Genomic DNA, 26760 nt, shown 5'->3' with positions numbered 1-26760 from the left:
TCCTTTGAAATGTTTCTTTTTTATTTAATATTTTGTAACAGTTTCAGCATTGTGCTCTATAAGACAAGAATGGTGTTTACAATTACTGTTTCAAATTCTCTCCTTTTATGAAAAGGACATATCTGAAGTTTCAAATGTTTGTAAGCTACTAGAGTTGAACTTCATGAAAAGCACTAAAGAAAGCTATCAGTCATTCAATAACCAAGGAAAATGAAGTAACTAGTTGTGTAGAAGCAGTAGTCTTGTCTGACCGTTTATTAGCTACGACAAAAAAACAGGACAGTATCGAAACAACCAACCCTGACAAGACTTGGTTGCCATTTCTAGATTGATGAAACAGTTATTTTTCTTCTAAACGTATCTCTTGTATTATTAGGTTTTGTTGATGGGATGTTCTGAATTGCTTCTTCTTAAAGGTGCGACTGCATTTGGCACATCAATACCAGGTCATTTGGTGTTTTATCCAATGTCCACTAAGACATTTGGAAGTCCTTTTGTTCTTTTAATTTCAACCTAATCCCATGCTGTTTGTAAAGTATGGCAATGATCTCAATAACTCCACTTGCATATATATATGTATGCACATATATATTTGCTTTTTTTTTTTCTTAAATATTATCCCCTGTGGTTTGTGTCTTCACCCCTTGTGTGTAGAGACTTTTCATATTTATCAATATTATCTGCAGACCTGAATGAGACTGGGATCATAGACACCAATTAGCCTCCACTCTTTATGCGTCAGAAAAATATGCTAACTTTTTTTTTGTTTATTTCAGGTTTCTTTTCTCCATGGAAAACTCCAAAGCCTGTAAGTTCTCTTTCAAAATTATACACATTGAGTTCATGAAATGACTATCAGTCAAAGCACATTTCTGTAGACTTTCATCCTCCTGTTCCCAGCTCATGAGACACTTCTCAGCAGTGCTGCAACTCTAGGTGAGATGGCATCAGGGATGGCCTCACTATTAAGCTCTGCAGATCCATTGCCTTGAAATCTATCAGCAATGGTGTAGAGAAAGAAACATCTCCATGTTAATATGAGTGTCAAGAAACGGAAATGCGGTGTCTCTTGAAATGAGGGGTCTGGAAGAGAAGGCAGCAGAAGGCCCCAGTAATGAGGCCAATGTAGTTCGCCTTTTAGTTGGCAATCTCTTTGGAATGGACAACATACACTTTTTCTTGTTTATAAGTGACTTGAGCTTAACATTCGTAAAGTTATTGTTACTCTTTCTTGCATTAGTAGATCTAGAACTGTAAATAATCACATTCCAAGTGAGAGCTCAGACTAGATAACCTACTTAGGTGCCTTCTAATCAAAATTTCTGTATTTCTATGATTTTGGCATTAAATCCCAACATATGAAGACCTTTCCTACTGTAAGACTGTAAGCAATGACTATATTTATTCTGTTGACAACAGGGTTTTTTAAGTTGTGACAACATTCTCAGTGTAAAAAGAAATCATAGACTACTATTTTTGGTTGTCTGTTTTTTTTGCCAATGTTTTTTAATTTGACTTTTTTTATTTAGATTTTAAAGACCTTGAAGTAGTGCTTATCTCTCATCAGAGGTGAGCGGAGGAAAAAAGAGCCCCGACTCTGCTTCTAAGAACAGTAGAAATAACAGTAGTAATATTTTTTTAAGGATTTATAGCTTTCTTATTACAAGGGGTCAAGCATATTGAATCTAGACTACTTCACATTCTCTCATATTAGATCATGGTGTGTTTAATGCATACCAAAATAATTTTTGGACCTGTCAAGTAAAAATAGCAATTAATTAATCAGCTGATGCAACTAGGGGGAGATAACATTTCTCTTGTGTTTTTCTATGAAAATATTTATGTTAGTAGTATTACCCAAAAGTAATAATGTTGTGGGTTTTTCTGTTTTTTAACTTCACACTTGAAGATGTAAAGCTAAACAGAAAATAAGAATTAAATGTATGAGACCCAGTAGGATTTTGCCAATTGATTTAGAGTTTCTTGTCCTTCCTCCAGGGAAACATTTGCTCATCCATGATAATTATATTTCCCATTCCCTTTTTAAAGCCTTCTTGAAATATTTTAGTTTTATTCAGTTTCACACTTTAAAATATGTAAGTGTTCTATTTCTCTGGCATTACCCAAGAAATTTGAAAACTTTTACTTCTAGGTAGACAGGGCATCACATGTATTTCTGCTTAATAGTGATAAGAGCGTTTGGTTCCACTGACTGGTACTCTAAGTTCCTCACTCCAGGTAAAATCTAAACATAATTCTCCATTATTTTCTTTGATCTTAAGCAACTTGTATTGAACCCAGTTCTCCTTTTCTGTTTAGACATAGGAGTCATAATCAGGTTTGTCTCTGGAGACCTACACTGCCTAGAATCATAAAATCATTGCACTTGGAAAAGACTTTTAAGATCATCAAGTCCAACCACGAACCTCATGCTGCCAAACCCATCACTAAAGTAAACCACATCCCTCAGCACCTCATCTATGTGTGTTTTGAATATCTCTTATGAATAGTGACTCCACTATCTCCCTGGGCAGCCCATTCCAATACTTAATAACCGTCTTGGTGAAAAAGTTCTTCCTAGTGTCAAATCTAAACCTCCCCTAGTGCAACTTGAGTACATTCCCTCATGTCCTAACATTCATTAATAGAGAGACCAACCTCACTACAACCTCCTTTCAGGTATTTGTAGAGAGTGTGTTTCCTTTCAGCCTCCTCCAGGCTAAACATCCCCAGCTCCCTCAGCTGCTGCTTACAAGACTTGCTCTCCAGACCGTTCACCAGCTCCATTGCCCATCCCTAGACATTCTCCAGCACCATAATATCCTTCATGTTGTGAGGGGCCCAGAACTGAACACAGTATTCAAGGTGCAGCTTCACCAGTGCCAAGTACAAGGAGACAATCACTTCCTGCTGCATATATGTTCATATATACCTGAGGTAATTCCTTTAGAAAGAAGAGCTATCAGAAGTAGTATAGTGACATTCATGTGACTTGCCACATAGGCTAATTTACCCAAAACTGAGATTTAATTTATCTTGGTATAAAGGGTATCTGAAGGTACTCTAGGTACTTTGCTGTACCTCAGTTAATTCGATGAAAGCTCAGGTATCTTCATATGTTACTGTGTTGTAAAGGATCTACATACCTATAGTGCTGTCATATCACATCCTAGACCCAAAGTAAATGTATCTTGCTTGAACAATATTGGCAAATACCGAATGCAGTATTTCATAGCTTCATCATTTAGCACTTCATAGCACTAATACTCCCCTCTCTCAACTTAAATATCATACCTGAAGCATGCTTGTGCATAAGAGTCATCCCTTGATGGACTGAGATACCTAGATTTTCCTTGTCTTCATTGTATGCAATGAATCTGCCCTACTTACTGTGGAAACTGTCAAAAGCACAGCTTGAATTATAACACTACTCTGTATAAAGAATGAGGTCTTCAACAACTTAAAATGGCCAGTATCAATATTTTGTTTGTTAGGAAGTATGATGTCAGATCACCTGGGATGTGCAAAGTGATGGATACTCAGCACGCTCGTGAAGAAGAGTCTAAAACATCTGTAGTCCACACATACTTCGTGGCAAGAAGCCTGTGGCTGTTAATCATCAGAACAGAAAGCACAGCCAACCTGCTGAGCCAAACACCTTCGGAAACTGAGGAAATAAAAGCAAATGATAATCACAGAATTTTTAGAGCAAACTTGCTGCAAATCTGCAATCATCTTTGATAAAGCACTGCTGATACAACACTAGAAGTCAGTGGTATTTAATTACAGTTCAGCTTGTTTCCAAGAGTCTTTTTTTCTTATTATTAACTGACTGTTTGGTTATGTGTGAGAACACACTGTTGTGGAGGCTTTATCATCCTTTGCTTCAGGAGGAGTCACAGGAAAAGCCAAATATTCATTCTCTGGAATAAAAATTTCTGTTTTGTTTAGCTTGTCCTCTTCAAAAATATTTGCTAATGCAATTTGTTAAGTAGCTGCCTCCTTCTAAAAGAAAAACGCATATTCCCGAGTATTCTTTTATGTGGCCTGTCATATTCTTTCCTTTCTGACTTGATGTTTGTGAGACCACTAAGGAGAGTTTTGTAGAAAATATGGATCGAGGTGTCTTTCATGCATAGACAATACACTGCAGTGTAGTTCTGTAAACGGTCTGGATGATCTGCAAGCTTATCCTGTTCTTGAGAGTTTGGTTGGATGACGCCACTGTAATTTTTGTATGACAAGGCAGCAATAAGAAATTAAAAAGACTCTATCAGATTAATGTCCACTTTTCTCTCACTACTTTCTGTATTTTATCATTGAACATTTGACTGTTGCTCAAATACCTGCTGTAGTAACTTTCTCTTCGTGGTTGTTTTTTTCTCTTTTTCTTCAACTGAAGCTTTAAATTCTGTTCACAGTTACAGTAATCTACTTCTCCCTGGGCAACTAGATATTTTCCTGCATTCTGCAAAGATACAGCATTAAGGTCATTCATTTACTACCCAATCTGGCCACTTCTTTCTTAAGCATTACTTTTGGTTATTTATTTTGATGAAACTGATAATTGTGTCTTCACAGACCCACAGATTCCATCTTTAGCACAATAGCTTGGAATAGGTCAGCATATTCTGTGGCAGGCACTCAACATGCTTGAGGGGTAATACTGGGCCCTAATCCACACAGGATCATATTATCTGCGAAAGATTACTTCTTCCCTTGAGAAACAAATGAACAAGTAAATTTAACCAAGTCATTTTGCAAGTAGCACAATGCACATCTTTCATCTCAAAAAGTATCAAACATTTCCTAATTTTACAAAACACATCTTCAAATGCAAGAACTGTCTTTGGTCTCATTTTAGAAGTGACAGTCTTTACAAAACTTCATCTTTATTCTCTATATGCTTTTATTTCAGATGATGGAACGATGGGAGAATCAAGGCAGCCCTCAAACGAGCCTGTCTGCTCCAGCTATGCCACAGAATATTCCCTATCAACCCACGCTTCATAGGAGTTCATTTCCTGATTCCACAGAGGCCTTTGATCCACGAAAACCTGACCCATACGAGCTATATGAGAAATCAAGAGCTATTTATGAAAGTAGGCGTAAGTGAAAGCCCTGTTCACCCTGCTGACAATTTAATACTTTAAGGTTTTGCCTATGGGTGTATCACTGCTGACAGAATTTTCCATAATTCTTTTTTCTAATTTAAAGAAAGCAACTATAATGCCAGTTAATAGTAGCTATTATTATTTATTCAAAAATTCCACACATATATTTCAAATCTTGCCTAGATTTGGAGGTTTGAATTTCATAGGTTGTACTTTTACTCTCGTCATTTTGACTATTAAATCCTTAGTGAAGAAGAGTATATGTGCCATAACATTTTATTGTGCTATTTTTCTTCATAGTTAACGAATAGGACCGTGTAAATTTATCAATAAATCATTGTTCCACTTACTTTCACTTTAAAGTGAAGTTTATTGAAGAAATTTCAAATTTAGTTGTTTTGATTTAAAAAATACTTTGTCAAGCTTTCACATTGTCCTTGATAGTTTGAAAGAAACACATACCACTAAGTACTATTTGAAGATCTGTATAAAAGAAGCCTAAGATATCAAGATTCTCATGTTTGTGGGGAGTATACCAGATATTTTTCACAACAAAGGTAAAAAGAGTTAAATTCATTTCTCCTTATCATAAAGAACATTGTAGCTAAAATATTTTTCTAAATTGTCTAGACCTTTTTTGTTTTTTAAGGTCAAATCTTAAAAACAGTATATTTTTTTTACTGAAAGCTTTTTCATAGAAGTTATTACTTGCTTATCTTCTACCCTTCTGGTCCATTTAGTAGAAGACATTTCAGTAGAGATTTTCCCCATAAACCTCACTTTCCATAGTCCAGACCTGTGGGGACAGGGGGAGTAAGGGAGATGTTTTTGATTTAATTAGTAGGTGCCTGAAATTAATATCTCAATTTAAAATCTTAAGTACTTAAATAAATTGCTGGAGTTTTTTCAGCATGGTCAAGTACCTTATTCCCCCTGGATTTGAGAAGCAGCTTTATGACCCCTGGATTTGAGAAGTAGCTTTAGATGCCCTATAAAAAGTATTTGACCTTCAATTATGAATTGTTAGGCACAAGAACTAAGATTTCCAATATTTTTTACCAACACTGTGTAGTCCTTGCTGGCTGGTATTTTACTATAATAAATATCATTTATTAATGCAGCATCTTATTCTGCTCCAGACATTATCCTTGTTTGGAATATGCACTCGAGACAATCATCATCATTATAGATTCATCATAGAATGGTAGGGGTGGATGTAAAAGTAGAATCTATAATTTTTTTTAATTGTGAGAGTCTTGGAGATGAACATCAGGATACAGTGTAAAGTAGGCCAAAAAGGTTTAAAAGAAGTAGAACTAGCTTTGATCAAAGATTGGAAATGTTACAGACATTTCTCATCTTTCTCCCTTTCTCCTTCTGTCTCTCCTTGTCTCTCTCTTTCTCTCTTGTGCATTATGGACTAAAGTGTCAAATAAATAAAAGGATTTACCAGAGCTGAATCTCCCAAAGTGATGGAATTTGAGATTATAAAGAGAAGTAACAGGAAAAAGAAACTTCCATAGTTAACAAAGAGTTCGTCTAGTTGAGTACCTCTACTGAAAGCACACTTCATATGGTGTTTTAATGAAGGAAAACCCTTTTCAAATAATTATTTCTTTTATGAGTAGTTTCTAGATGTGAAACATTTTAGAAAATCAGCACTTTAAAATCCGCAAAGTCAGAACCATCTGCTGGGGTTAAAGCCATCAAGCCTACAGTGGAAAAGCACACACTACAGACTTCATGTACTGAAACAAATATCTTTATAAGACAATCAAGAAAAAAGTTATACATGCCATATATATATGAGGTACCTATTTGCATCTTCTTTCATCTTGATCCCCAATATTAAGACTTGTATATTTACAGAATTTCCCTAAATATTAATGAAAGAAATAGATTCAGTGCATACTTACCCTTCATAAAACTATGTGAATATAGATCTTATGTCAAGTACAAAGATGTTACACCAAAAGATATATCACACCATTCAATAAAATAATGAAGTGATTCATTATTATGCATGGATGCCTTTCTGCATTTTTCATTGACCAGTATAAACTGCAGTCTTTTACTGATATAATCTATTGTGATCAGGAGCATATACTACACCAGAGGAAGAGCTGATAACTCATAGATTGACATTATGCTAATGCCTGTTCTTAAATGGTTTGGTTGTATGTGAGTTCTTTTCAAGAGTCAATGGGGAATTGTATATGTCAGCCATCTACCGAGATAAAATAAGAATTAAAAATCATGAAGCTACTAGGCTCAAATCAAGAAAATGAAAGATGAAAAGCAAGTCTACAGTAACCACTCATCCTAGATTTCTAACAGCGTCTTAATCTTTCAGATAATCCTGAAAGATTTAATTTGTTCTTTTCAGATGCTGCTATTCTTTGAACACTTTTTCTAAGCTTTCCCAAACAGATTTCATTCATATCCCTTGGTCATAAATAACTGCCTCCAAACATCTCTATTTTCCCCGACATTTGGGTTTCCTGAATGCCATAAGCACATATTTAAGCCAATTCAACTTGTCAAGCCTTTGATTGCTTTTATTCTGTACATAGAGCTAGTGTTTCCTGAAGAGAGAAACAGGCAGGAAGTCCATTACTGAGTCAAGAAGTTGTCATCTACATTGAGTATATAAGAGGGAGAGTTTCAAGATAGTATGTACTTAGCTTCCTACCATATGGCTGTGTCAGGTTGGTTATCTTTGGTAAAGACATACCCTTAAAGTGCACAGGACAAGTTCAGCTACTTTGAGGTTTTTTTCAAGTACTTCTTATCTAAAAGCAAGTTTGCCTTATTTCCTGGCAACACCAGAAAAGAAAGACATTCATCTTTCAAAAATAGTGCAAAGATGTGAATTGTCATGACCTGGAAAACTCAAAAAGAAAGAGATTTTTGTTTCTCTCACATGGAGACTCTTACTGAACAGTTCATTTTTGTATTGCTGTAGCTCAGAATTTCTATAGAATCTTTTATCAGAGGATCTTACTGCAGTCAGCCCTCACCAGGACCTCATCAAAGCCTCCTACTTCTGTGTCAGGGAGCTGAGCAAGTTATGCATCACAGCATAGTTCTGTGAGGAACACAAGCGACATGACAAGAAGCAGAGCAAAAACTACACCCAAGTAGCCTGATTCATAAACTTTTGCTCTAGATGCTAGATGTACTCATCTCTACCTAATGATAGCAAGAAAGGGGCTTCAAGCAGGAAGTCTCAATGGAAAAGAATGATTTTCATTCTACAGGAATGTGTTTCCCCTTTAGGAACATGAAGGACCTGCATGACCATATGCTATAGGGAGATTTTAAATTTTAATGATCACATATGAAAGGCCTACTACACTGGAAGCAGTTTTGTAGAAGCAGTTCTGTCAATATGGCTTGGAGACAAATCAAATGATGCACTAGTACAGAGTGCAATTCTATTTCGTAAGTCCTAGCTCCTCGGAAAAATTGTTTGTCATGATGTAGCTGTTAGCCATCAGCATTTAGCTGTTAGCTGTCACCTACGTCTGCTGTCATCCATCAACTATGCTCAATAACTTCAAGTAGCCAGAAAGGAGTATAAAGTGTTTCCAAAGACTGAAGATTGCCATATCATTCAATACAGCTGTCTCAGAGCAAAAAAAAAAAAGTTGGGTTTTTTTTTTCCTTCTTTTTTGTCCTTTCTGTAGCGACATCTCTCTGTTTTTTTTTTTTCTCTCATCCTAGCCACTCCTTATTTCTTCTCCCTGGTGATAGGAACTTACCTAGCTTTCTACTGTTACATAATTTTTCAAAACTCAGAAATGGAGGAGAAGACCTACTCAAATAACTTGATACTTTTTTCCTTTTTCCATCCAACTATTAGTTTTAGGCAAATCCTTTAACTCCTTTCTCCTTATGAAAAGTCTTAAAGCTTAAATGACAGCATGATGTCGCTGATAGTCATTGAATTTCAGTACAGAAGCTAGAAAATAGAACATTAGATCAGGAATTTCCTACTAATGAAAATAAGACTTGATATGCAGCAGTTGTTACAGTTGTAACTGGAGCTCCACAGTTGTCATTATTGTACTCATTCTTCTGAATTTAACTTTCTTCCCTTTATACATTCTCCTTATCCTCTCTTACATTTTGTATTGAACTCTTTATTTTAAATACACAGTTTATAACAAACTGTTCACATGTTTGTGTAGGCAGACATTAGTCAAACAGGTGGTACAAAACTGATGGAAATCACAACACTATAGTATTTGTCTGGTTAAAATATGTATAATAGAAATTTGGTTTCATGTGTCTGTAGAGAAAACAGTAAAAGAAAACATTTCTTTATAGCAATTAGGTTACATTTGTCCTTCAGTTAGTGAGGTAGTCCAAGACTTGTGATGTGACACAGAAACGCCAGTCAGAAGAATGAGTTAAATCAGTGATAAGCTCTCATTAAAAGTGAAATCTGAACAATTACAGTTCCACCTTTTACTGGAAGGGCAAAGGTTCCTGCCTTCAAAATCTCTAATGTTATTTTTCTCCTATTATCACAGGATCATGAATTTCCCAAGTCCTTTAAAAATCCACCAGCTGTCTTATACACTGCAATTTTTCTTTTTGCTGCCAGAAAGACAAACTGGAAAAGAAGCAAAAAGCAAACCAATAGCTGTGAAACATGTAAATAGCAAGTATATTAGCATAATGTATTATTAGCCTTCCTAAAATAAGGGTACTTTCTTATGCAGACTTACGAATATCTTTCTCTAAGGGTCACAGACAAGTATTTCAATACATATTCACAGGCTACATCTCCTGTGGGATATCACTGCAGGTATTCCACACAGATGTGCATCAATCTGAAAGATCCGTCCAACAGCTTTATACTCATTCATAAAGTGCAACTTTGAAAATATCATTCCTGCAGAAAAATACTAAGGCCATTAGGATTTCCTAAATTTGATACTCATGGAATATTTTAAAAAGTGTAGAACTGAATACATTATCACCTGAGGTGGTATGCAATATAACCTAGAGCCAAGCCAGATTTTCTTGTCAATACTTGTTGGCTGAAGACCTACACAGTTAGAGTCTTAAGAATTGAAGGAATTCTTTCAAATAATTGTTTCTGATTTTTTGTTTCAGACAGTATTTTCCTGACACACACACAAAAAAATACCTCTAACAATTTTTTGTATTTTTGCTCATCTCTAGTCTAAAAAAAAGTCACATTTTGGTTGTGGTTCTTTATAAAGATGTGTGAGTATGTACGTGTGTGTAGCACTATGATAGGATAAAGTAGTATTCTGAATTATTATATAAATATAAAGGGTGGGGTTTTTGTAGGGGTAAAGTATTTGGGACTATTAATTTAAAAAAATTAGGTTCTGGTTTCAAATTTTCCTTGAGCTCAGTTTGCCATATCTTTCAATATTTGTGTTCACCAGTTACTGCCCTTTATATCATTAAGACATGCCTGCCTTTACTTAATAAATAAAAGTATTGGGAAATTACTGATTTTTATTTGTTATCACCAAAATATTCCTAGGGAATGAGCAATTGAGGTACAGGAAGTTAATTTCTCAAACTGATATCCTTGTTGTTGTTTTCTTTGAATCTGTTGCTACTCCAAGCAACACTATAAAGAAGGTCTAAGAATTTACATTGCTAAATGAATGTAACCCTTTTTTTCAATAAGAGATAATGCATAAAAAAAAAAAGAGAGAAATTTTAGCAGACTAAATAATTTTGTATTGTACATCAGTGCAAAAGCAGTTACTCACCATGACAAAATGGATTTGCTATAAGAACTGACAGTGAAACTAAAAGCATTTTCCGATGGAATTATGAGAATATCATCATCACAGTGCTGCGGATGTAAAGTGATTTTGGTTACTGGATTGCAAAGTAGGTCTCAAACAACTTATATGAATATGAAGTGTCAGTTTTACAACTGATGGCAATTTAAAGATGCAGTATTCCTTTCTGTTGAATAATTTACACTTCACTAGAAGGTATACAAATAGATTTTCATCTGCAGAGTGGTAAGGCGTATTAAAGAAGTCAAAGTAATAATTTAAGAAAACTGACTTTTAAGCATTGGGGAATTGGTCACAAGTGCGTGAGACCAATGAGAACTGCATTATCTATGTGCTATTTCAAACTGCTACTTGTCCAGCTTTGGAAAGGACATTGCAGCATGATCATATTCATTCTGCTCATTTGTAAAACTCGTATTTACTGAAAGCATGGCTAAGACCGAGATGCTGAAATATAAATGTTCCCTAGTGCTAGTTTTGTTTCATATATTTAGCATTCATCAAAGTATGGTCCAGAAAATACCACAGTATGGAAAATAAACATCATCCCAGTCTTCCGTCAGCATAATTCTCCCTCCAGAGAATACCAGTGACTCCATGGGTGCAAATTAATACACCTGTGTCATATTCAGTTAAACTATGCTCTTGGGGCTGTATCTTGACAGCAAAAATGGCTGATATTTTCACTATTGGTTTTAGTTAAATCAGGATTGTGTCTCAGGTCTTGTTTATTGTTTTATCTGTGATGTCTGTGCAAGCTTTTAACTATTCTAATCTAGTAGTAAAGTCAGCCTTGGCTTTGCATTCATCTGATATGGAAGGAATCTTGACATATATAGCAAGGCTCCTTGAAATGCACATCTGCATCTTCATTCTCCACGGTATATAGAGTAGTCCCCATGGTGGAGATATATTTCAGTTACAGTACTATAAGTAACAATTCAGAAGAAGGCTTCTTCATTTTGCCCAATTCTTGTGTCTATGAGAGGTTTGTTGAACTTAAAAAAAAACGCAGCAAATCTACCAAGTATTTTATTATTCCTTCAAGCTCTATTTTGTAATTATTTCACATGAAAAACTACAAATGCTCACGACAATGCAGCTACAGAAGTTCAACTAAAAAGAATTCACGTGGAAAATACAGAAATCTTATGTCAACATTTTAAAACTTTCTGCACTTTGAATTCTTGTTCACGGTGACAGTGTTGGGTAGTCCATTCTTTTTGTCCTGACCTCTCCAAACATGCCTTCTGCTGCCTTGTTTCCTAAGAGGTGGAAGCAGATGTTTAACATAGTAAAAGGTTAGAAAATGTCCAAAATAATTTATAATAAGTATATTGAAAGTTTCAAATTGCCCTGTGTAAAGATTAATTCCTTATAAAATCTAATTGACAAGTTTTTCTATAACAAAGCTTGATAGAATCTCTCAGTATTTTGGTAAAATTGCCAGTTCAATCATGTTTTTCTTAGAAGATACAAGACATCAGGATGTGCACAAATGACATGCATTCTGCTTGGCTGAGGACCAATCCCAGCAGTCCTTTCTCTTCACTTGGAAGTTTCTGTTTGTTAGGATCTTTGAGCCCAGTGTGAGTTTTGAAAAGAGTGACCTATATCAATGTATTTGACATTGCGACCTAATCTATGTGACCTGATCTAGGTGGACCTGCTTCTGCAGGGGGGTTGGATTAGATGATCTCTAAAGGTCCCTTCCAACCCTACCATGCTATGATTCTACGACATAGGAGACAGTGTTAATAAAGTCCCTTTGTATATGTTAAAAATTCCTCCCATCTTCCTTTTATCTCAGGAAGATAATATATAATGCTGTGTTACATCACTGTCTTCCAGATGCTGATATGACAGATCTTACCTTGTTTATATCATTAAATATGTGTGACTCTGGTTTAGAGACACATGAATGCTTTTGTTGGTGGTAGGCCAATGGAAATCACCTCTGATTTGAGATGTTCTGCAATTCACACTGCATACTGCAGAGATAATAAAACAGAAATTCTTAGTCAGAACATTTCAAAATCAGCAAAGAAAATGTGACAGTGAAATCAACTGTGGACTTGTTACAGATTCTGATAATGCCAGCAAAATAGTTGTATATGAAATCAGTTTATTTACTGCATTTGATCTAGTAAAATGTAAAAACTTTGAAACTACCTACATGAAAAATAGTTTAAATGGATTTACCTGCATTTACCTTCATGTACAACCTTTTGTTGTTATTGGCAATATACATCCTTCTAGCAAAATATTGCTCCTCTTGATGATAAAAGACATTTTGTAATTGAGTTGAATAAAAGCAGTAGTCATCTAATCACAACCATAAAATATTCTCTTTTATTGCTGTACTTGAATAAGTACAAATATTGTCACTAACTTCCACAATTTTAAACACATTAACAGTTTAATCTTCGTCAAAACCTGTATTATGTTAAAGGGGCATTCTTGTCATCTGTTTCACTTTGTATAGAAATGGACATAAAAGTCTCTATCTAACCATGGTATGTACATAGACCACCTAGAAAGTCAGGAAGGAGGGTAAGAGAAGGAAAAAAAGAGCAGTAAAAAGTAGAAATTGCATCTTAACATTTCAAAACACAGCATAGAAATTGATGCTGCATCTTTAAATAACTTGAGAAATTTATTTCATCTTTAATTCCCCGTTTTCCTATTCAGAGCAAGTGCTGCCCAGGACTGGTTTTCGAGTGGATTCCTCTGGCAAGTATTCTTCAGCATTCATTGTTCTGTAAACTAGTTGTCCTTCATTTTATGTTTTAGTTATTATTCTTTAATCATTTTTCTTGATAAAAGCCAGTCCTGACTGCCTAGTCATCATTTTCTTTTTGTATGAGCTTTGTGGGGTTGTAGAATTCTAACTCTGAATCTTTTTATTATAGATTTGCATTTTGAACAAGGAAAAGTATTTATTTTTCTTCAGCCTTTGTGTATATTTTATGATGTTTTATGTGTACTTCCATATGTTAGTGTTCACTCTTTAACGTAAAAATGTATCTCTGTAGCTTATGCACAAATCTAAACTTAGGCAATATTTTGTGTAAAACTGAAACTCATTTTAATTTCATTTTCAAAACAATAGAACTGATGTGTTATGCAGACCAAGCCATTCCTTGCTCCCGTACATATATCATGTTCTGTAAAAAAACTTTCAAAAATAGGAAGGTTTTTGAGTGTTTGAATCAACATTGGTCTTATAAAGTAACAACGGACGTGTTTAAAAACCAGCAATATTTATTTCCCAGTGTAATCATATTAAATGAACTGTTAAGACAGGCATCCCATACAAAAAACCAAAAAAGCTATTTAACAGTCACATTAAAGTATTTTGTAGTCCTACACATGTTGGACAGAGATCCACAATTAACTATGATATTGGACTGGTTTTGCATACCCCCATAGAGTTTGTATTGAATAACTCTGTTAGCACACCAATTCTTTTCTCTTGGTTTTTTTTCCTTTGCCGATTTTTATACTGAAGTGTTTATTTACCAGCTTTTTCTCTCTATAATTATCAAGACTAAATATGTATGTTTTTTAAAAAGCTGCTCATGTTCAAGACCAGCATAACTGTGATTGTTTTCAAGCTTTAAACATTTTTCTGCATCTCTCTTTAAACACTTTTAAACTTCCAAAGTGCAGATAAAAACATGTATTTAATTTGTGTTGTTCCCAATTCACAGTAATGGTTAATGTGGAACAAAAATCCTCCATGATCTGCAGCAAAGGAGTCCAATTTTTACAGTCCAGGAATTTAGCTGAGAGTTGATAATCACATCTTCACTTCTGAGATCTATTATTCAGCAACAATCTATTCTAGTACCTTAACATTTAAAGAAAATTTCACATCATCCAGGAACCAGAAAGCAAAATATTCCAGTGTTCTTTACTATCCTCACTGTGCAGCAATGAATAGATGACAGCTTCTCCAATACCATTCTCAAATCCTTGGAGAAGCTGCTTTTATAACCCAGCAAAGGGAATTGTATTGGGTTTTCTTCTCTTCTAGGTCAGATGATCAGTTAAGAAAGTTTTTTTTTAATACAAAAAAAGAAGAAACAAAATGGTAGAATTATAAAAAGACAAAGAAGTTGTTACTAGCAAGCAAAACTATAGTTCTTTTTCTGATATAAATATGTGTAGAGAAGCAAGGGAAAACTGGGAACAATGTCATTCTTTCACAGGATATTCATATGATTTGAAATAATGACTTTAAGGTGAAACTTTCCTTTCAATGAAACTTCTAAGAGATGGAACATTCAGATGTATCGTGTTGACTGGAAGTATAAGCAAACTGTGCAAAATACTATGCTAGTTCGTCCTTGGATTGACTGACATGTCTCTAAATCTATTCATTTTTTCATACCTGGCATGAACCATAAGGTGCTAATCTGTCTTATCAACAGGAAAAGAAGGGCACATTTTCCATAATGGGGTTATATTAACTAACAGTTTGCAATATATTGCAAGGCACTGAAGCATCATTTTTCTGTAAGTATAGGTAATTTTCTTTGTATAGGTGATTCTCTTTGCATGACCAACTGAAAATCTGCTCCAGCAAGAGAAGGCAAATTTAGTAGATCTAACAGTCCTTTGTGAGGAAAAAAAAAAAAAAAGTGCAAGAATCTTAGAGAAGCAGACACAGAAGAAATATCAGATGGAATGAAACTACTTAGATGGGTAAGAATACTTGACCAATATATATTCAGGAGTATTGAAACTACTGACACGTAACAGTAGGGGTTTTTAGTAAATCTACAAAGTATGAGCTCCTGTAGTAAAAACATATGGTAATGAACAACTTACCTGTGTTTCAGAAACAAGAAAGAAGGGATATCAGCAGTAAAAAGACTTTAAAACTTGTTTTTTATTAGACTATATGCTGATATGGAGATAAACTGAGACATATGCAAAAGGAGTTGATTGTGTCAGACTAACTTGGTAAATGATTTTTTACACCAAACATGTAATGCATTTTTAATCAATCTAGTCTTCAACTAGACATTTTACAAAATGCCACTGAACATTTCCATGCTACCCCAGAGAAGACAATGCTTAGCACAAAATGTAAAGAGAAATCACTAGAAAGCAAATAGACAATTCTACTAAAAGTACAATTTCTGGACTGAAAGGATAATAGTAGTGGAGAGCCTCGCAGTAAGTCTTTTGTGTTATGTTCATTAATGACCTAAGCACAAAAACTAAGGGTAGGAATCAGGCCCACATTCAGACATGTAATTTCAAGTACTTGTGGTGTAGTTGTCTCCAGAAAACTAAAGTCAGTTAAATAATGGGGTCCAACCCATCAATTAAAATTCTGAATGAGACAGATCACCTCGTGACAAAGGCCTCAAACAAGCTCAGGTGCTGGTGTCCTCTTTGCATGTGTCTTTACTGGTAAGGTCTGTGTGCTGTTTGACTGCAGAGGCTTGCAATAACAGGGAGCGGGACTAGATGACCCGGGGATCCTTTTCCATTTCCATGTTTTGCTTGCTTGGTGGAACAGAAAAGAACATAAATTTTTTTAAAGCTGTTTTCAGTGGCCTGGTAAGAGTTGACAGAGAGTGGGATCCATAGACTTCCAGGTGTCTGGAAAGGAAAGCACTTCTGAGCAAGCATTATGGCATAGTCAGTTAATCAAAAGCCTTCCAAACTATAACTTATAGAAATACTACCCCCGTGCAGTATTTTTAGTCCAAACCTTTTCATGATCAATATGGCTTACCCATTCCATTCTAAATGGGTAGAGGAACAACTTCTTAAAAAAAAATAGTACCTCTTATTTTGGAGTCTGATGCCAACATTGGTTTGGATCAGCTTTCTCAATGTATGTGTTTGCGGACGTTTTCATCTCAGTGTGCCAGAGCATGTATTCTTCACAACCTGACCTTCTTATCCTTTCTTAATGTAGTCCCAACTGTGCATATTCATTCATGTGTGTGCAAATAAAGGTAGGGCTTGGTTTGTGACAGAGTGCTAGAAACAGTGCCTGGGCTATAAAGGGTGATCCTACTGTGGCTATCTACAAAGTCCTCTACCTGGTACTAAGCCTCATCTTTGTTACGTTTAGGCACAGTATATTAGGTAAAGATAAGATATCACTTTCATCTTATAAATCCCTTGCCTCTTGCAACTTTGAAATAACCTTTGCATTAAGTTAACACACTGTACATGCACAAACTTCATTTGTTCTTTTATTCATTGCTGAGACACTTATCAAATAAATTGGAAAAAGTCAGGATAATAAGCTGTTAGGATAAGTTTGGGCTTGTCTTCTAACTATATGAGAAGCAAGTTGGTACAGGAAGGTAATACTTTTATTTTTCCAGTTGAAATATTTGTGATTCAGTCTCATACCAATATACATTGCTGAAATAATGCACCATACTGCTATGTGGAGAGGATTTTTTTTGCATGGTCATTATATAGAGCCACTGCATGGAGTTCTGTGTCTCTGTCTTTGCAAGATCTGACTGAAACTGAATCATCTTTAACCCCAGTCTAAAGCTGGGATCTACCCAGCTCTGCAGTTTGTGAGGTATCCACTGAGGGCTCAGGGCGGAGGGGAAGAGGAATCTGCAAATGGGAGTTGCTGGAGTACCTTATTTCAGCTATCTGTAGTCCCTCCCCTCCTGATGAAACAAGGCACAACTGGATATGCTATGAACAGTTTGCTGAAATAAACCTGCTCGTCCTGTTCTGTTGGTTTTGACAACGAGCTGACATTGGCCAAAAGCTGCCACAATTTATAGATAGTATGCAGTGTGTATGAAAGGCAATTGTCCTGCTTTAGGTGATGAGCCTAAAGCATCTCTGAACATGCAGACAAAGCAGTAATCAAAATAGACAGCTTATTAGTCCTCTAGCTGTTTACAGTTTCACTTTACACTATTTGAAATTTTATTCCAGATTTCTCTTCTGTATTTTGAGGGCATCAAGACTCAAAACAGTGGTCTCAAATGACATTAAAGATACTTTTATAAGAAATTGACTTTTAGAAAACACTGTGCTCCTGAACTGATATATTCCAGGGCAAAATATATGTTTACGGGCAAGGTGCACAGGCATATGGAAGCACAATCTCAGTGATTCATAAAGCTGTTGAGACTTTAATTGAGTAGCATTAAGGAGTTTCAGTTAATGATGTTAGCTTTCAATTTAAACCCTAAGACTCAGAGGCTTATAATGATAGCTTTCGTCAAAACTCTTTATTGATGGCATTACCTGAAAGTGGAGTGCTTAAAAGCTATGTTACATGAAAAAGACATACTGCTTTATATCTGTATGTGGAACTAAAACAGCCTGTAATGACTATTCATCTTTTGTAAGTGGGACTGATAATTTTCCTGTGTATCTCTCCCATTTCAGTTTACTCTCTTTAAGTTTTAATGAACTGCAAGGAAAACACAAATTAAATACCAGAAGTGGGTGAACAGGAGTATATTGTACAGGCAGTTGTAGGAAGAAGACACCTTTATAATCTCTATTGTGGACAGACTTTTCCAGTACTGTTCTCCTGTGAATGTGTTCTAGCTTGGTTTTGTGTATTCTACTGAATATAATCATCTTCCAAGAGATACCTACATTTTCAAGTCTCCTCCTTGTCTGTGTGCAACACATTGTGTCTCATTTGTTTCTACCAGATCTAACCAGGATTCCACTAGTCATGGGCAATGAACAAAGGTGGGAGGGAAGATGGTGCAAATTCTCAGGACAAAGCCAAAATGCTTTGCTGAGTGATATTTCCCTTTAAACCAGGTCCCGATTACAAGGAGCTGGATGTTCACCTTAGGAGAATGGAGTCTGGATTTGGCTTCAGGATCCTGGGAGGAGATGAGCCTGGACAGCCTGTGAGTTATTTCTTCCTGATTTTCTTTTTTTAAAACTCTTAACATCTGTGTAAAGGTCAAAAAGTATTGCTGCATAACTGAACCAAAATGAGCACCACGTTAAGGCTATAGAATGGCTTTTGTATTCACTCATAGAAAAACAACTCCTGTGTTGTCTGCATCTAGCAGACATCTCAGTAAATTAACTTAAAATCAGAAGAAATTAAGTCTGAAACAGTCCACTGCTCAGCCCTTTACTGCAGAGTGTGACCTGACATCTTTTAATCTTGACTTTCCAAAACTGATTTTAAGAAGATTTTAAAAATCAGATTATGTAAGACTGTGTACAGCTGTGTTCAATGTAGGCAGACTATAAATATATGCATAAGGTTAAAAGATACTATTGAGAGGGCAGTTTGTTTTCAGGAACACCAAAGGCTTCATCAGGTAGTCCATGTTGCAGGTGAGATGACAGCATCCAAAGAAGGGCAATGAAGCTGGTGAAGGGTCTGGAGCACGAGTTCAATGAGGAGTGGCTGGGGAAATTGGGAGTGTTTAGTCTGAAAAAAGGAGACTGAGGAGATACTTGACCAGTCTCTACAACTACATGAAAAGAGGATGTGGCAAGGTGGGAGTTAGTCTCTTCTCCCAGGTAATGATAGATAGGACAAGAGGAAAAGCCTCAAGTTGTTTGGGAAGAATTTTTTCACTGAAAAAGTTGTTAGACAGTGGAACAGGCTGTCCAGGGAGGTGGTGGAGTGTCCATCCCTGGAGACATTTAAAAAACATGTAGATGTGATGCTGAGTGACATGGTTTAGTAGTGGGCTTGTCAGTGTTAGGTTACTGGTTGGCTCGATGCTCTTAAAGGGCTTTTCCCACCAAACATTGATAGGATTCTATGATCGTGTGATGCATCAAGCATAAAAGTGATGAGTACCATTAGGAGGGAGATATCCCATAACAAAATAACAGGTAACAAAACCAACATTGTTTCATTGCAAATTAACTAAAATATAAAGTAAAACATATATATATATTTAAGATAAATTTCTAGACATTTTGGTAAATTAGTAATATATATAAATAGAATTATTACTCCTTCAGAATTACTTTGATGATGTAACTGTGGCTTGTCAGTGACGACTAATCCCAAGCAAATAATGTTAGTATCTTATTATCACAACCTTACATATAGTCTAATTCATTTTTGAGATAAAGTATAACTAGTTGATAGATTTATGTATTCCATATTCAAATTCATACAGAATAATGTAGTTGTCATTCAAGCATTAATACTAACCAACATGTCTCAGAAACAAAGAAGTTCCTCTGTTTTAAAATTGTCAGCATCTGGTGAAGCACTGATAAATACGAACATTTTAGTGATACTTCCTGTAAAAGAAACAAATGCACTTTATTCTAAAAAGGTGCTTCAAAAACTGATTGAAATGCAGGGACAATATTTTAGAGTAAGTGTTTTGAAGTGGATTTTCAAAGCTAAATAAGATGTAGCTGTACAGAAGGACTACAAAACAACACTATTTCATTATGATTCTGTGATTCTGTGATCCACACATGCCTGAAGACCCTCTGGCATCTAACTTTCTTCCATGAGGCATATCTCATTGCACATAAAATGAGGCCATTGAGTCATCATCTGCACATTCTCCAACTAAGCTTTTTTCCTGTCTTTTATGGAGGGCTCAGCCAGTATGGGTTCTTAAAGCTGATGGGTGAAGCCAAACAGGAAATGTGAAAAGTGAGAGGAAATGTGAAAAGTGAGAGGAAATGTCCCATTTTATCATTTTATCCTGCAGAAAAAAAACTGGCGTCAATGGAAGATTTGGAAATCTCCCTCTACATCCTTTGAATAGTAGTGTCTAGTGGCATTTCCTGCCATCCAGGGAAGTGACCCTGGCTACAGGACTGATCCGTATTCTGAGAAAGTGTGTCTTGGTGTCTCCTTTGGTGCTTTTTTCATTACAAATGGATAATTAAGTAGTCACAGTCTGAGTGTCTGACTGGCTCTGCAGTTTGAAGGTTTATATCATTCTCATGGGGAAAAGTGCTGCTCAAATGCCTCATCTAAAATATGATTATTTATATAAAATTGAATTATTTCAACCTAAAGGTCTATGAGAGAAATGGTTTAGAATATCTCATATTCTGATGGTTAAGAATACATGGTAGACTTGTGGGAGACCTGAATTTATGTCTTTGCTCAGCAATCCAGTAGAGTGGAAATTTGGAAACAAGTCTTTTGCCTCCCAGCTACATGCATTATGCACTGAGCTCTTAGAGAGGAAGTATCTCTTTGAGGTTTCTTTTCAGCAAAGGACTGACCTGGTTTTACTGTACACAGTCAAAGAGTCATAGCTGGATATCAAGTGCAGAGATAAGCAGCTTGCTACTTTTGGAGAGCAGGACCAAAAATGCTGCCTTCTGGGAATCGCCTTCTAGGACACTAGCCTGCTGAACAATTGCTCTCAGCCTGCATGTAGCCTCAAGGTTGCTATCTCTAGTTCAAGGCTTGCAAATACAAAAGCATTTTTCTCCCAGATGTACCAACCTAACGGGCTTTCTGTCTCCCCACAAACTGTATTTCCAAGTCCTCAGGAATGAAGAAGTTCCTAGCCTGAGGGTGAGGATCCTATGAGGTAAAAAGGCATCCTCTTAAATGTAGGCGTTATGGTACTGAACTTCTCAATTGTCACTCTCTCTTTGTTGTCCATCTACTTGCTTTCACTGCTCAAATTCATCACTAATAGACAACAAACCTACACCACATTTTTAGTTTCAATCTGTTTTGTATTCAAAATACAGGACTTGTTAAATCTGTTTTCTCTTCTCCACTGCTTCCCTGCGCCCCCATGGACAGCCCATCTGCAGCCTCCCATTCCTTTCACCTCTAGAAAAAGAGAGGCAGTTTTTGCCTGTTCTCCAAACCCTTGAATTTCCTATGAAACAAGAACTGAGACACTTTGAAATGTTTGTTTCAGCTCTCCTACTGTGCAGTCAGGTAACACAGAACAAAGGGAAGCTTTCAATGCCTTCTGTCTTTGTGGTTTGGTTCCAAAAAAAGGAATATAGATTCTTCAGTATAAGGCAATAAGCTTCTCAAAGAAGTAGAATCTACATCAAGTTTTTTAGAGGGATAATACTGACAATATAAAGGGACTATAGCTTTGTTTCCTCCTGGTTATATCAACTACCTGGCACCTTAGAAGGAGAAAGTGATGCTGGACTACTCCACCTTCTGTATTTGTAAGCATAAAGATGCTTTCCAAAGGAAAGAGAACTTTATTAAAGAATTTCAAATATCATGACTGGAGGTTGTGCCAGTCCCAATCACCTCTCAAATCTCATGAGATCATACCACTACAGGTATTTATCATATCTCCCAGTAACTTGAGGAGTTAGAGATAATCCGACTCTTTTAAAGCAAATTATAATATCACTGGAAGGTTGCAAATACATATAAATTGTATCTTTACTGAAGCTGCAAATTTCTGTCCCAAAGTGGAAAACTATTTGAATATGTTTGTACAGCTCAAACTCAAAATCACAGGAGCATATGCGTAATGACAGTGTTTCACCTTTTGAACACAAATTGACTGGGATTCTCAAAAATGCCTGCAAGATGTATGTCTACACTCGTCTTATGAACAGTGCCAAGAAACAGACGTTTCTAAGACATGACAGATGTCCATAGAGCAAGACATTAGTATAATGCTGACTGCACTTTCAGAACTCCTCTTTTTATCAGTGATTAGACAGAGCTCAGATTATTATCTTGTATTTAGATGTCACAGATATTTCAAATTAGTTGAAGTGAATCACACCTTTATGAGTATTACTTAAATTTTCCTATGTGCTTACTATGTGCTTGTGAAACTAGTGAGTTATATTCTGAGAAATTGAAACACCAAGTCAAATAATTACCAAGAATCACCAAAAAAACTCACTATTGAAGCAGATTACCATGGATGAGTTAATAGACTCAGACTTCAATTTCAGATTATATTCTGTTACAGTTGTCATAATCCCAGCATTTCTGATGTAAAATCTCAAGCAATAGATTAAACTTTCCCTTTCCTCTATGACACACTTTCGATTGCCTACATGTCATCATCCTTTTCCTCAGACATTCAAAACAATCTCATGCCAGTATGAAGCTGCATTTCAGAGGTAATGTAATTCTGATAAAATATTTTCCCCATTTATATTTTGCTTGTAGAATTTATAACTATTATTAAAACTACTCAACCGTAAAATGCAAGCAGATACTGGGTAAGAAACAAGTTCAAATTTTGGAAAATTAAAAAGCAGGAAAATTAAGTTATTATTAAATATATCACACAATGGTGGTCATCATCTTGACAAACACACCTACCTGCAGCATTTAAAGCAGGACTGTACTGCATATGACTCTGCACTACTGAGATGAGTGACAATTGCATTCGACTGTGGACATGTGAAATATCAGCAATAATTACCCAATTAGTGAAAACTACAAAGAGTTTTTGCTCTTCGTTGTAGATACTGATGACCTACAATGCTGTGAGCTGCATTTGTGTTTCTCCACAAGTTAATGACACACAAATTGTTCAATACTTTGGCAGCCAATCTTAAAGAACTGCAAATGCTCAATAAAACCAGAGGAAGGCAGTCCCTACAGTCTTCCAAGCTGCAAGGGGTATCACCTGTCTCTTCCCAAGATAGTTAGGAATAAATTCTTACTCATATGAGGTGCCCAAATTGAAAGGTTTTGAGAATACTTTGAGGAGGTCTAGCTAAACATAGCTTTGGACAACTTTTGTCCTGTCTGGTAAAGGAGCATAAATACACATTTCATAGTTGGATTTTGCACAATGTTCCAAAGCTTTGAGGTATATTCTTTCACTGTTTGAAGAACAGAATGGAGAACCTGAAAGAGTCTCTCTGGCAACTCAGCCTAGCACTGCCTAACAGGATTCCAGGAGCACTGGGGAGCAGGAAAATGCCACATCTCTGTCTTTTCTAAGTTTTGAAAGCAAAAATGAGCCAAAAGGAGGCTAAAAATTGGGGAAAAGTCTCCAGGCTCCACATGGGTATTCATTTAAACACCCTGCTGAGACATTTGCAACTCTGTAGTTAAGACCACAGAAAAAAAACCCCACAAGACCATCAGAATGACTACCACATCTAGCCTTTGCAGTTCATCATGAAAAGCGATACTTGATAGCTTTTATCTTTTATTATTTAAAATGGATTGTCACACGGCATGTCATATCCATCATTCCATCAGCTCACTCTCACGCTGAACAAGAGAAAGGAAAATTTGGAGCACACTCTGTGAGTGCTTTAATACTCTTTCAAAGAAAGCAGGTTTTGTTTGAATCAATCTCAACTGTTCTACCAGTTATTCTACAGGGAAAATATATATGTCTTTTTCTAATAAATTATGTGAATTTATGTGCATAAAAAGTGGAGAAAGTCATTAAAAGTTTTTTAACAGATTTTTTACTAGTTTATATGTCCCATACACATTACATTTAAGTGTCGATTAGGGAAAACAACATCTGCCCAGAGTTAGCTGACATTTTTCCTCTTTTTACATTTTGTTAATCAACCACTACCTGGTCAATTATTCATTATGAGTAACGACATTGGAGATACCACTTCATTTCCCCAAAGAGTCCCAAAGCCTTCTCTGTGTAGTGCAATCACTTCCACTATTGACTTCAAGTCTATTACTCCAGGTGCTCAAATCACACAACAGTGAGGAACCTTCAATAAGAAACATACAGACTAATCTTAAGTCAAAATGACCCTTACATGGAATTAATCTGCTTAGATCTTCTGCCTAATGTAGTCTATACGAATTCAACACTGCTAATAAGGCAGCTTGTCTTGTTTTGAAGATACCGGGTAGGTTATCCTTAGATCAGAAATCTTAGACTTTCCACTCCTGCACAGGTAGGAATCATCTTGCCTGCTTACCAAAGGCAAGAAAAGCATCTTTAGTCATACCCACAGAGGAGGAATGCAGCTTTCAGATACACAGAGATCTCTTCACCTGCACAACATCAAACAACAAAAGGAAAATCACTGCAACATTCATGGCACACAGTTGGAGACTCGGAGTATATATGACAGGATATTGTTTCTTTGCTGCCTAGATTCTCATTGGAGCAGTAATTGCCATGGGCTCAGCAGACCGAGATGGTCGTCTCCATCCTGGTGACGAGTTGGTGTATGTAGATGGGATTCCAGTGGCCGGCAAAACCCACCGATATGTGATTGATCTTATGCATAACGCTGCCCGAAATGGGCAAGTGAATCTTACTGTGCGGAGAAAGGTGCTACCCACAGGTGAGTGAAGACTGGGAAAGGTGGAAGGGAAAAGCTGGCAGCACAAACAGGTGCTGCTTTGAAAAAAAAAATAGTGGAAATTAAAATCAAAGAGAATGCTTGTGTCATTTTGAAGAAAGAATAATTGTAAATATGTGTCCCTTGTTTCTGTGGCAAAACCACTACAGCTGAGTGTTGTTTCCTTTGGAAACTGAAACAATATTTGCAAGCCTGGTGTGGTGATCATGAGTGCTCTGGATTTGTTCCATGTTGTCTTGGTCTGTGCTGTCTCCTCTTGTCCACTCTTTGGACAAAATGTTCTCTTAAGTTGAAGTTGTTAAAGCTGGCTGTGTCAATAAGCAATCAGAGAAAGGCTCAAAGACTGTTAATTGTTCAGGGCAGGAACTCATTTCACTCTTGTATGTGTTGAAAGCCCATTTCTGGTCTCACTGGTGTCATCTGGAATTTTCTCCTTCAACTGCAACACAAGCTGGCTGAAAATCTTCTGTATGGCACAAGCAGCTCCTAGGAACAGAGCTGGATTCTCCCTTCAAGCAGACACTTTCAGAAAATAAACCTAAAACAACATGAAGAATTTGAAGTAATTTAAAGCTTTAGAGCTATCTCGATCTCAATTATTGAAAAACACTGCAACCTGGAAAATGTGGGGCAGCATCTGTTAAATCTTTAATGGGAGATTTTGCTGCCATTTCATCACAGCCTTTGCTTACTTGAGGAAAGAAGTTTCTTTAAGAACTTTTAAACTGTTTGTGGTGAGTACGCTTCACTGAGGCACCAGAAATGAGCGAAACCACATTCCCAGCCTGTCCTGTCTTCTGCCTCCCCGTGCCCTAGATCCGCTGTCATTGCCTGCGCCGTTCCCCTTCGCTCCCCTGCCAAAAAGCCGCCCTCCTACTCACCTTCGTCTTCGCAGTCCCCCTCCCACTGCGGCACCGCAGCTCCCTGCCAGCCGCGCTCTCGCGGGACTGACTTTCTTCTGTTACTGACTCCAGAGTCCTCCAGCCAGAAAGGTCCCCCTGCGCCCGGCGCGACGCCCCCTCGCAGCTCCCCCAGCACTAGGAAAATGGCCAATAACCAAGGTAATCCGCCGAGTGCGTGCGAGCAGCACCTTGCCCGGGTCAGCCGCCGGTACAGACTGCAGGCAAAATTAGCAGGAGGGTTAGCACAGAGTGGATGCCAGCCATCGCTGCTGCTTGTTAAATATTAAGTGAAAGGGTCTTTTAGACACTCTGGTCTCCTGGCACGGAAGATGAAGCAAGCTGGTAAAACACCTGGAGTTATTCTTGGGCCTTGAGAGTGCCACACCGGGGAGTACAGTGTGAAAGTCTTTAATGTTTGAGCACTTCAGGAGGCGAACGGGGGTTTAATTTGGTGTGGTACAACAGAAGGTTTGTGGAAAAATTTTGAGCATGGCTAAGGAATGTAATACTCATACATCAGGCCAAATGATTTCAGGTTAATTTCTCATGAGTGTGAATGTATACAACAGAGGGATCTGGGGCTTTCCTTACCTGCCTGATAGCCGATGTACATATCTTAGCCCTCACCTGGATTTACCGTTTTGCAAATCCTATGTGGATCTGGAACAGAGAGTCACCATTCATAAGCTCTGCAAAACTATTTGATTAGGG

General features: G+C 36.7%; 1 protein-coding gene across 4 annotated transcripts in view; it reads left to right on the top strand.

The window, feature by feature from the left end:
• The window catches only part of MAGI2 (membrane associated guanylate kinase, WW and PDZ domain containing 2), a 734934-nt gene that overhangs the window by 641780 nt on the left and 66394 nt on the right, over positions 1–26760 (top strand). For all 4 annotated transcript variants that reach the window (XM_062019654.1, XM_062019637.1, XM_062019629.1 and 1 more), the window contains 4 exons: positions 777–808; positions 4919–5108; positions 18704–18795; positions 24937–25129. In XM_062019654.1, the coding sequence (XP_061875638.1) occupies positions 777–808; positions 4919–5108; positions 18704–18795; positions 24937–25129 (507 nt within the window). The remainder of the gene's footprint in view (positions 1–776; positions 809–4918; positions 5109–18703; positions 18796–24936; positions 25130–26760) is intronic.

Source organism: Colius striatus, chromosome 1 (genome assembly GCF_028858725.1).
Source record: "Colius striatus isolate bColStr4 chromosome 1, bColStr4.1.hap1, whole genome shotgun sequence".
Classification (NCBI taxonomy): domain Eukaryota; kingdom Metazoa; phylum Chordata; class Aves; order Coliiformes; family Coliidae; genus Colius; species Colius striatus.
This window is presented reverse-complemented; position numbering and strand designations above follow the sequence as displayed.